A 12276-nucleotide genomic window follows, 5' to 3' on the forward strand; every position below is an offset into this window, starting at 1 on the left:
TCTGGACCATCTATCAAGCAACACACCAGTATACAGTAGTCCATACTTGTTTGCACAGTTTGTATTATTTTGCAAGCTGCTCCTCCTTGTTGTAACAGGATTGTGCCCAAAATACTGCATTTGCTTAAAAAAAAAATCACTACAAAGACTCCAGAAATAGAGAAGGTAGTATTAAAAAAAAAAAAATTGCAACTACTTCTACAGAGTATTCAGACCAATAAGGAAAAGACTGAGATAAACTACCGTGATCTGAGAGAAGAAACAACTACGCCTACAGCAGAAGGATGTAAAATTGAGGATGTACAAAACTACCCTAGTAATGAATTAATAAACATGACAGATTTAATGAAAGTATTTAAGGAGTACAGATTTTATTGCTAGTGTTAGTACGTTGCCACAAGATGAGTTTTATAAAACTTCCTTGTCAGTTACAACGACACGAGACTTTGGCTCACATACACGACAGCAGCCATAAAATCAGAACTAGTGCAAGTATGTACAAAGCTGCAGTTTGAGTAACAGGAAGATCAGATACAGAGTTCCTAATGGCAGCATCACAGCTATCCACGAGTTGATGGAGTCAGCCCCAATGGAAGAAGAAATCCCTGCCAGCTCCTCCTTCCCATTTGTATTTGCCAGGAGAAGCAGCCATAACAGCACAGTGAAAACAAGAGGCAGCTCCTTCTAGTGAGAGTCAAGACACAGCTTCGTTCCTGGGCAAGCCACCCATGCTGGGATGTGCCACACAGCGACCTGCTGCCAGCTGCACGATGTGTTGGAGGTGCTGGGACGCCACACAGCCCCACCAGTATCCCAGTCTAAAGTAGGAGTGGGAATGAAGGTCCAACTGTTGACCAGGTGCTAACCTCTTAAGAGATAAGATTATCCCCAAACATCATGCCCCACTTAACTTTCAGTGGATCGCAGACTGGCCGTACTTTTTGTGAGATTAGCAAGATTCCTGCAGTTTTAGTAGATCTGTAGGATGACCTAGTTATTTCAATACCTACAGATAAAATTAAAACTACAAAAACTAACATAAGAACACTTTTCCAGTTGTTAGGAATGTCAGTAAAATTATATTAAGTAATTAAGGAAAACTATGAATCTGCAAAACATACCTGCAGGTACAGCACCTAACCAAACTGGTACTGCTGCAAACAATTACCAGGAAGGTCTTGTCATTACTTGTTCTAAACCCTCATTTGCTCACACCCTTTTTGCTTCATATACTTTGTTTATCACTCCAATAAAACTGGAATGATGAACAGATTCCAATAAAGACTGGTAGAATCATGTTCGGTTAAAGAAAAAAATACCCTTCAACAACAAGTTTTTTAAAAAATGTTGTATTAAAAGTCTACTTTTATTTCCATAAAATGCCAGAAAGTCTTCCTAGTGATCTTTCAGCACTGATTTGAACATTTCTGTCCTAAATACATATATATGTAAATGGTTTCATCCTTCACATGTATATTAATATGAAAAAGTAGTCCCAAGTAACAGTATTTTACTTTCCAACTGCACTTTGACAGAATTAAAAAAAAAGTGTCATACAGTCACCAACCTTTTCAAAGTAATATTCCAATTTAAGTGGCTTTAGCTACAAAGCCTACATGTCAAACCACCCCAGTGGTTCACATAATTCACAGGAGACTGTAAAAAAGAAATAATTTTCAAGATTTTATTGGTTTTTCCATAATTATGCAAACATTTAATAAGACTTTAAAAGTATTTTTTTAAATTATGTAGATATCACCTGTATTTGTGTATGTACACACACATACCTCACTGAAATATCAGGGTCTGGTATGTTTCATAATGCTTGAAGGATGACACCGTTTCCCCAAGTCAGTCTTTTTTGTGAAGTTTCCATAGTATTTTATAAAATGCAGTTTTTATTAAAATACAGGATGAATAAACTGCAACTAAAATGTCTTTAAAGAAAACAGGATAGAAATGTAGCTTATCAAGCCTGATACCAGCCATCAGGCCTGAAATCTTTTATCTGCCTACGCCCAGAGTAGATTTCACTGATTTTTATCACAGTTAAGTCTCTGATTCCAGACTCTTTAAGTTCACATAGAAGATCTCTCTAAGTTTTAATAAACATCCTTAAAGGCAAGTTTATGGAACAGAATCAAGTCTCACTCGGACCGCCCAGGCAAGTAATTAGTCTAGAAGCAATTAAACAACCTAAGCTTGTAAGCATTTTAAAAAATACCAGTTTACTAAACTATGCAGTGATTTACAAATTTACTCTCTAGGAGGCAAAAGCAATGGTTTCTGACCACCCAAACACTCACATTCCATAAAGCTGGATATATTTTGTAGATTGCATCTGGATGAGTACATATTTCTCTCCTTTAGGTACCAAACATAGTAAATCTAAGACTCCTTGAACTACTTGGTGTCAGCCCACAGACAAGAGAAAGGTCAACTTCGTAGCTACTGGTCCCACCTCCAGTGATGGTAAACTTTTCTGGAGTTGAATATCAGAAGAAAACCCACTTTGTTGGAGAAAGAAAAGGTCTGTGCCACCTCAAGACCAATGCAGACACTTTGGAAATCTGTCATCGTTAGACAAAATACTTTTCAAATATAAAGGAGGTGAACCAACCTACTGTATGTAGAACTGGTCTGGTAGTTGTGGCTACAGCTGCTCTGAGCCATGCTGTACCCTGACTTAAAAAGAATTGAAAACTGACCCATCATGCATAAACTTCTGGTTTCGCCTCTCAAATAATCTTCCACACTTAGGACAAAAAAAAAGATCTCTGGCACTAGACAAAGTAAAGTCACAAGCAGGCAAAACATTCCCAATTAAATAAAACAAGTAGTGGAAATTCAGAATTTGATGACCATCATCATTATGCAACAGATAAAGAAACATCAAGCATTTGACTGCTATGACCAATTTCACTGCAGCTTTAAGTTGCACTGGGTGGGAAAACAGATCAAAAAAAAGGGTCTTACTATTCAGAGAAAAAAAAGCTAATTGGCAGCAGTCTGGTGTATCCAGAAGTTCTATTTACAAGTAGCCTCAAAAGGTGTAAAGAAAAAGGACTGAAGAGTTTTGTTGTTCTCTTTAATGGAATAAAGGTTACATTACTTTTTTATAAAACAATATCTGCAATCAAGATTGACCCACACACAAAGCAAGCAGGTAGAATATACCCTCTATCTTCCCAAAGCGTGCTTCTCACAGGAGAAGCCAGGTCCATTCTGTAATGGACCGCCTGAAATGGCATTAATAAAATATTCACTGCTGTGCTCTTGTGCATATGTAGTTGTTTGGGAATTTTAACAGTATTCAGTATGGAAAGCAGGTACACTGACACAAATAGCTGTAGTGTCTTCTGTGCTAAACAGAAGTATGTACATTTATAACAGTGTGATTTCTCTCACACTCTGGAAATTGAGTACTTCTAAAAGATAAATCTTTGGTGAAAACCAAAGCAAGTACATGAACTAGCCAAAGCAACTGGCCTGAAGGCTCAAAGGAAAAATATTTCATTGAGCTCAAGGAAAATGCATTGCTTGAGCTCTATTTCCCCAAACAAGGGTTAACTTTTTAATGTATGTTTGCTATAAATACTCTGTGAGCAGTGACACACTAAAGGCTATTCAGAGTTATGTACAAATCTACAAGTTGTACTGCAGGTTCTGTGATGCTCTTCCCTGGTAAGGCAACTCTGCTTTCATGTCTCAGCTTAATTATATCTGTGCGTCGGGCTTTACAGGCAAGACATACTGGGCAATTTATTTTGGAAAAAAAACCACCCTGTATCTCTGCAGTTCTTTGAAGAAACGGCACTTGGCTCTACAGCTAAGGATAAATTATAAGCCAAAAAACCCTCTAGCAAAAACTTCCACATAACGCTGCTCTGCAGTTCCAGATGGATACTGCTTAATCCAGGATCAGTGCATACACTATCATGTACTATTAAGCACCTAAACTTAAACTGAGAGTATCACTGATACAGGGAAAAGCCTACACAGAATTTAAATTCTGAAAGTCTTTTTCATTAACAGAAGTAAAAAAATTAAAATGAAAATGTGTATTAACATGTATCTGAAGGGAATTCTGAAAGTTATTAGAATGCCAGGACTGATTAAGTCCAGTAGAGGAATTCTAGCTAAAGCAGATGTGCACTGTAACTTTTTCAGGCTTGCTAGCAAGGGCCTGCATACAGAGTATTAGTGCCATGAGGAAATGCCACATGAATTTTAAAACTCATTTTGTTCCGGAAGGCCTTAAATACAAATGTCTGGGTCACTCTCTTGCAGTATCAATCTAAATACAAGCAAATAAATAAGAAAAACCACTCTACTTGAGCAGAGCTGAGTTCTCACAACTACTGGGAAGAAAAATCATGCTGTGATGGTGTAAGCTTCAGGTCTTACATGGCACGTAAAAGCATTAACAAATTTTATACAACATCTACAGTGCACCAAGATTAAAGCAAAAACCCTGCTGGAAGGTATGAAACAACAAAAATAGCAAATTGCTAACACACAGCTACTTATTTGCTCATCACAAAGATTAAACTGGCAATTTACATACTATTTTATTTCTGTGAGACTGAGAAATCTGCCCTGAAAATGACAATTATATACTGTATTTTCACTAAGGTCCTCCTAAGAAGCCTGTTAAAGCAACATCAGTAGTTCAGACTACTGAGGTGAATTAGTATTGAACATTAAAATAAAAACCCCAAATCCCCACGAAACAACTTATTATTGAAGCATTTCAATTAATTCAAGCTGGGAGGAAAGGCCAAAAGATTCCCTTAAATACTCAGAAAGCACAGACACAATAACATTTCAGATACTGAGGTATATGAAATCTTTAAACCCAGAAACCACAGTAAAGAGCTAACAAACAGCTTTAAAAAAATCCTATCAACTGTCTATATTTGCAAACACAAATTAGAGAGAACCAAATTTGTATGTTGCTACCATGATTACCTATGAGCATAATTTTCAATTTTGAGAAAAAAATTAAATGAATGTTTAAAACCACTCCTTCTACTACATGGATCACCTACAAAACATTTGTAGAAAAAACTTCCAGAAAAATTTTACATCAAAATTTATATTCCTAGTAGTCTCAAATCATCCTTAAATTTAACACCAGAATTGACAGCTAAATATAAAATGACAAGCAATGGTTTACAAATTAAAACAACATAGAATGATTTAATTAACCCTTAAGAACAAACAAGGTTGCCAAATAATACAAGTTATTTATCGTTAAGATGCCACACACTTGTTTTTAGAACACTAAGTCCATTCCCGAGAATATTTACTGCTGCACTGTCACACTCAGTGTTTGAAATGCTTCTATTAAAAAAGAAACACCTTTATCACAACTCATCTTATTTTAGTAAGTGCTGTGAAATTACTTAATCTGACCAAGTGTTAAAAATACACTCTGATTTATGTGTCAGTAGGGGCTTATGCATATGTATTTTAAGGTGTTTGTATATATTTTTAATTTTTTCTGTTATACTGCTGAAAGACGACTGAGCAGAAGCTGAAGTGTGCCATACTTGGAAAGAACTAAATCATACTGTACTAACGAATATAACCAGCATGCAAAGATTAATCAATAAAACCTGCTCAATCGTTCTTGCAGAACATGGGAATCCTTTCAATTTGTGCAGTAATAACCTAAACAGAATTTAAATGCCTCATCTCTGTGAGTGTGTCGAATAAGACACCCTAGCTGCAACCTATTTGCTGTTCAGAAGGGTCTAGAGTATTAAAAATGTTATACTGTTTGGGATGTCAATTTTAATTATTCTACTAAGATTTTCTAAGGGGAAAACAGACTTTTAGAAGAACCTGGATTAAAGCCAACTATATTACAAGTAAACAGATCACAGGTCATGCTACTCATGCTCTGGCACAGTAAAACAGTAGTTACCACACCTGAAACTTTAAATATTAATAGTCACTTCCACAAATTTGAGAAGGGCATATGAAGAACAAGCTAAAAAATTAGTTTTTTCTCTTTAGATTTTAGAAAGTTAGCTACTAACATCTGACTATATTTAACTGCATGCTGTATTACATAGTTGCTACATGAACAAATAGCTACTGGCAGGTTTAAACAAGCAAGAGAGCAGGAAAAAGTACAGGGATAGTAAAACTTCAGAGAAAAACAGTCCCAACAGAAACCTGAACGGACTTACCATGGATTCTGTTCTTCCAACAACAGAAAACCACATTTTGATCTCCGGGACTACAGATCCTTGAAAGAAAAAAAACAATTCTCCACTTCTCTTCCAGCCCTCAACAGCAACCACTGCTCTAGTCTGCTGGATTTTCCAAGATACTCATCAAGATAACTCGGAGCTGGATGCTATGACACAGTGTAGCGTTTATCAACACCAGCTCTATAACCAATACAATATTCAGACTCTTACGTAATCAGTTATGCTGTTCTGACTCCCATCTACTTTAGAGGCTTTATTAAACTCTGAAGACTGCTAGAAAAAACAAAAAGGGAGCCCTTTTGTACTAAAGACAAAAAACCTCCAAATTAAACAGGAAGTAATGTACTGGCCCACAGATGGCTAAGAAGTCACATGTGAAAGTCCCCAAAAAAGTGATATATTTTTAAAGTAAACTGCATGCACACGCTGCTTCCAAATCATCTGGATTTCATAAAAACTTAACCACAATGTGGTTGGGAGTCTGGCAGCTTTTAACATCTAAACATCTTTCAGGGTTAGAGCAACCAAAGTCTGCACACAACCTCAAATAGCAATACTGTTCCCTGTTCCTGATGCCTGACCACTCCTACCAACTGTATTTCCATATACCTATTACAAAAGCTATAGCTAATAAAGCTACAGGAGTATTACTGTAAGAAAACATGCAATACCTACAAAAGGGTAGAACAACAAGTTACCTTTTTGGATCACATATGAAACTAGACAGTTTAATTTTAAATTAAAAATAAAATTGGTTTAAAGCATTCAGTTTAAGAAATGTTGGTTTAAAGCATTCAGTTTATAAGAAACTGAAACAAACCCCAAACCAATCCAACACTGTTTACACTGCTCTGGCAGCTAACAGTTGTTTCACAACTAGACTTGTTTTCTCTGCTGTGTTTGCATATAGTGTACACACTTACTACATCTTTGCTCAAAGGGGCTGCCTTGCCTCAGAAAACACCCTTACAGCAAAGTGAGGTGAATTAGGTGATGCACTGTAGTTCTGTTCTCTGGCAGTCCTGGTAGGCCTTTAAAACTTCTAATTAAATAAAATATGAGTAGCCGTGACACAGAAGTAATGCACTTCAACATTTTACCTATCACTAGGTAGGAAGAGAACCCAGTACAGGGTTCCCCAGGGATCTAACATTTTCATCTATTCCTTGACTTGCCTCTTTATCTTTTGTTTTTACATTCATATACACATGCTTGCAATCACCTAGTACCCCTAGGTGATATTTCCATCATAATCACAAGCAGGTGCACAGCATTTCAACGCAAGTTGCATCCCTTCTCTGCTTGAAGAACCTGAGCTTCAACTTCAATCCTTTTTTTTCGACTGCAGCAGAGGAGTGGTAATCACTGGATAATTAAGAACATTTGCTGTAAAGGCATATAAAAGGTATTGTATCTGATTTCCCTATTAGAAACTTTCATCTACAAAATCCTGCAAACTAATAAAAACTCAAATAACTAGATGATAAATTTGTTAATGTTTCCTCAGAGATGAGCACAGGTTACTAGGAAAGTGCACATTTTTCTGCAGTGGGTAGAAGGAAGAAAAGCAGTCCATTGGAATTATTTTTCTTTATGATCTCTTGAGAATCTGCCCATTTTGTCCATCTCTAGAATATCACCAAACTATAAAATTCATCCAAAGCCAGTGACAAGTCTGAGGAGTCCACAACAACATGTAACAAGAAAGGCAGGTCAGCATTGACATGCGAAGGTATTCTCACAGCATGTTACTGAAAGCAACTGTTTTGTCACATCACAGGAAAAAAACACCTATTTTCCTAACAAAAGCTAAACACATTTAGGGTCGTCCTTCACCGGTTGGAATGGGGCCACCTGTTGACCACGCATTGCATTTTCTATTACTGCAGCACTTCTGAAGCACTCTAGAAACCAATAGTTCAATAAATGTAATTAGGTCAGTAATCAAACTGGGTTCCTGTGAAGGGCAGCAGCAACTATGTATTTCTGAAACTAAATATGAGCTTTCATTTCGTCAACTCTGTGAGCACTTGATAGCTTTTTTAACCTTTTTTAACAGTAAAAGTTAGAAAACATCTAAATCTATTCTCACATTTTCCTCTCCCTCTCATTTCATATATTCTATTCAGTTAATGTTTAGAAAATTTTAATAAATAGTCTACTGGATTTCTTTATCCATTTTCCTAAGCCAAAATTAAAAATGAGAATTTTAATTTTTATGCTGGTAAAAGATTAATGACTTGAGACATGTAGAAAAAAATACCAGGAAAAGTCAACAAGATAGGAATAGAAAGAAAAAATCCACCCGTTATTGCTAGCTTCTCAGTCACGCTCACTCAAGTTGTCTAAGCTGTTCTGCTCTGACCAGATTGAGAAAATGAATGCCTGTGTTCTTCCTTATTCTTTTTTTGCTTTATGAAGCCTATTACAGAAAAAACATGTTGATAATTACTTGCAATATGCAACTCTGAACCTCTTGAAAATAATCCTATTTAACTACTACAGCAACTTGTTTCAACACAACGCATACGATCATTTTTATCCAATGAACTTTCTGAGGATTTCAAATTAAGCAAAAGTTTTAATTCACATGCACGGAAACTAAACGAACCTGCTGCTTGCTTATTTCAGACCAAGATTTAAAATGTAACTGGTTTTAAGTCAGAATTCCAGTATTATGACAGGCACACACTAGTAAGACGAAATGCATCACTGCCTAAACCAGTATTGCTGCAACTGTGCAGAGATGAAAACTGTTGCTTCCATGACTGACCATGATAAAAAAATCATGAGATTTGTTATATACTTGTAAAAACCTTCAAATCAAGCTTACACACTGACCAGTAGCACTGCTAATGCTGCTAATGGAAGTTAAATGTCAGTTGCTAAAATGACATATAGAAGACAGCCAGCTCCAGTGAAAAAGGACTTTTCCCCCCGTAATATCCCACTTCACTCTAGATGACAGAAATCAGATTTCAAGTTTAAAGTGGAAAAAAAGAAGTTTCCACAGCACATTTTGAAACATTCAACAGAAATGCTGCTGGCAGTCAGAAATCTGATACATATTTAATTTGGTGTCAAGATCTAGTAGTTGCTTCTCAAATTATTAACCCACTCCACCAAAATAAGAGCAGAATAATGAGTTAGTTTTTTCAAATCCTGAACTGTTTACTCAATAACTGCTGGTTGTTAGCACCATACACATGACACCAGGTATTCCCTTACAGATGTCAGAAATAACTCTTTAAAGCTGATACCATGCAAGATTACCATTTCAAGAACAGAATATGAAATGAGCGAAGTTCTAGGGGAAAAAAAAAAGCTGTTTAGAAGCAATTAGCTATGTGAGATAACTTAAAAGCAGTAAACAATTATGTTTTCAGCTCATGCACAAAAGTGCCAAGGAAGACCACAGTATTCAGAAGTTTCATGTATTACACAGTGAAGAGACATTAGGAAAGACTTGTTCTGGCTGTTGTACACCATGTAATTACAACACAGACTTTTGGGTATCACTGTTGCATAATTTATAACAAGTTTTAAACTCAAAAGCTTGTGTCTGCTATTTGATCCAGTTAATAAAGCAAAACCAACCAACTAGTGGAGTCTTCCATCTGGTGGCTGGAGTTGTATGTGCATTCTATACATTACCATCTAGTGCAACTAAGAACAGCACACATCCACAATTTTGGCAAGTCAGGGCAAGAGGTACACGCTCCTCCACCCAGCTATTACGCTGTAGCTCTCTAACATAAAGAAGGAAAACTGAAGCCATACTTGCACCTGTACACTGTGCAAAAGATAAGGTGTCTTCATAGCAGAAAGTATGCAAACTTTAATATATACAATTGAATTATTTTATTTATTCATCGATTAAAAAAACCCCCACACATTCTCTTCTTTGTATTTACTGCTTTTTTTTCAGCAGAAGTTCTAAATAAGCCTGTTCATTAACTCCATTTAGTTACAACGCCAATTTTTGTCTTCGAAAAAATTAACAAACCTGTAGTAGAGGTTTGAAGTTAAATGTCATCATAACTACATCCACATTATGTTTCCATTTATATTGTCCACATCTGTGTACTTTACAGTAACAGTCCCCAGTCAGAATAAAAACATGGTCAACACCATGTGCACAACAAACTAAAGGGAAATAGAGTTTTTCATTAACATTTTCCATAGTAGGCTGATAAAAATAGAAGCTTTTTTCAATAAGACTTAAACAAACTGGCTTCCATACCTTGGCAGCAACAATGCTCAGTCCCATTCCGTTTTGTTTTTTCAGTGTTACAGTGATAATTTCAGGTTCTTTCCTCAAAGGCTGAGCCTATCAAACAGGAAAGGGGAAAGAAGAAAAAATTCAGAAGTTTATATTCACTGCCAGGCTAGGAAAGTTACTGAGCAATATAGTTCATTACAAAAAATTCCTAAGTTGTTAGAGTAGCAGATTTTGCATCCTAAATAATACATCTGGTACTCCATTTTAAAGGTAGAATATCTAACATTTGATTACTATGGATTCATAATATTAAATACTACATCTGCATTGTAAACACTGCTGAAACTTTGAAGTTTACTCATTGTTCCTCCTTCTCTAATTCAGTAAAGAGATTACTGAATCATAATTTGAAATGTAACAGGTCTATAAAATTGTACTAACTTTTAATGAAAACTGAAGTTCAGACTCTGAATGCCCCTGCCCCTATACAAAGGTGAGGGTGATCTACATGGAGCTCAATTTTTAGTCCTGCATTTGGAAGATAACAATCCTCCAAAGGTATCAAGAGACCGATTAATTTAAAAGTCAGAGTTAAAGCCTTGAAATGTTCCAAAAAATTTCACTTCTGAAAACTCCCCAACACAGCTCAAGCCCCTAAACAAGTTCAATAGTTTTTTTTTGTTTTGTATCTTTTAACAGTTCCTCAACTCAAAGTTTTCATCACGGTCTTCATAGCTGAAGCATACAAAGTAGAGCACCTTAGGTGCAAGTTCCATAAGACCCATGGCAAAGTAAAAATAAAAGCCAAGGAAATTATTTTTAAAAAATATTAACACTTTTTATTAAGTTCAAGTACTAGAAAAGCAAGTAGTTTTTAAGCCAGGAATACTAATTATAACTATGAAGCTTTTTCTGTTTAGTTGCTCTAAAAATTATTTCACACAAAGCCACCATCTTTCCAAAACCAAGTTGTTCTGTAACTTTGATATTGAAACAGAAAGAGAAAAACCTCACAGAATAAACAAACAAAACCTAGAGCAGAAAAGAAAAAAAGCTACCTTGCACTGAAGTGAAACCCTTTTTCAGTAGGTATAATGAAAGGGAAAACTAAAGTATTTTTTCCTCCAAGGTTTTCAGGAGAAAGTATCAGATTAGAACTTAATACTAAATATTTAACTGGTAGCTGACAGTTCGTAAATAAAAGCAGCCTGCAGCTCCATTCACTTTACAATTTATTTACAGTATTTACAATTATTTACAGATGCATGGCTATATATATTTTTGCCTTCGTTTAACAGAAATTTCTTCACTGTTTACTCTCAGAGCAGTGGAACATGACAAAGTTTGCTTATGTGAAAATTATAACATGCTACAGCCTAGAAAAATGTGGACTTAATCTGCAAATAGTCCCTTAAATTCACCAAATCATTGATGAACTAACAAATCAGCCTGTGTTTCCTAACAAGGACTAAAACTGATCACATAAAACTCAATGGTTTGCCAAGACAGCAATTTTGACAATTATTCATCGAATCAATACTTACCAGCTCAGCATTCTCATGTGACAGGTGACTTTCATAGTCTGCACCTTCAAAGTATATTGTCCATGTGCCTGGTGACCGTGGATGAGGTGTTAGTCTACAAAAACCTGAAAGAAAAAGTAACATCATTATACTCATGGTATTTTCTGAATAGATTAATAGAATTAAAATAGTAGTATTTATCTTTTTACCATCATGAATGTGTCAAATCTTACATCTCAGGTGCCATTATGGGCTTCACTGCAATTTCATGCTATCTACAAAATCTGTAGTTCTATAGCTGCTGTTT

At 35.8% G+C, this 12276-nt stretch overlaps 1 protein-coding gene across 23 annotated transcripts in view; it reads right to left on the minus strand.

Annotated features, from left to right (window-relative positions):
* The window catches only part of AFDN (afadin, adherens junction formation factor), a 123061-nt gene that overhangs the window by 31885 nt on the left and 78900 nt on the right, over positions 1-12276 (minus strand). For all 23 annotated transcript variants that reach the window (XM_050315621.1, XM_050315634.1, XM_050315622.1 and 20 more), the window contains 2 exons: positions 11991-12094; positions 10468-10554 (listed from right to left, as the gene is read on the minus strand). In XM_050315621.1, coding sequence (XP_050171578.1) covers positions 10468-10554; positions 11991-12094 — 191 coding nt within the window. The remainder of the gene's footprint in view (positions 1-10467; positions 10555-11990; positions 12095-12276) is intronic.

Source organism: Myiozetetes cayanensis, unplaced genomic scaffold (assembly GCF_022539395.1).
Source record: "Myiozetetes cayanensis isolate MyiCay16 unplaced genomic scaffold, myiCay2020 scf2-11, whole genome shotgun sequence".
Classification (NCBI taxonomy): domain Eukaryota; kingdom Metazoa; phylum Chordata; class Aves; order Passeriformes; family Tyrannidae; genus Myiozetetes; species Myiozetetes cayanensis.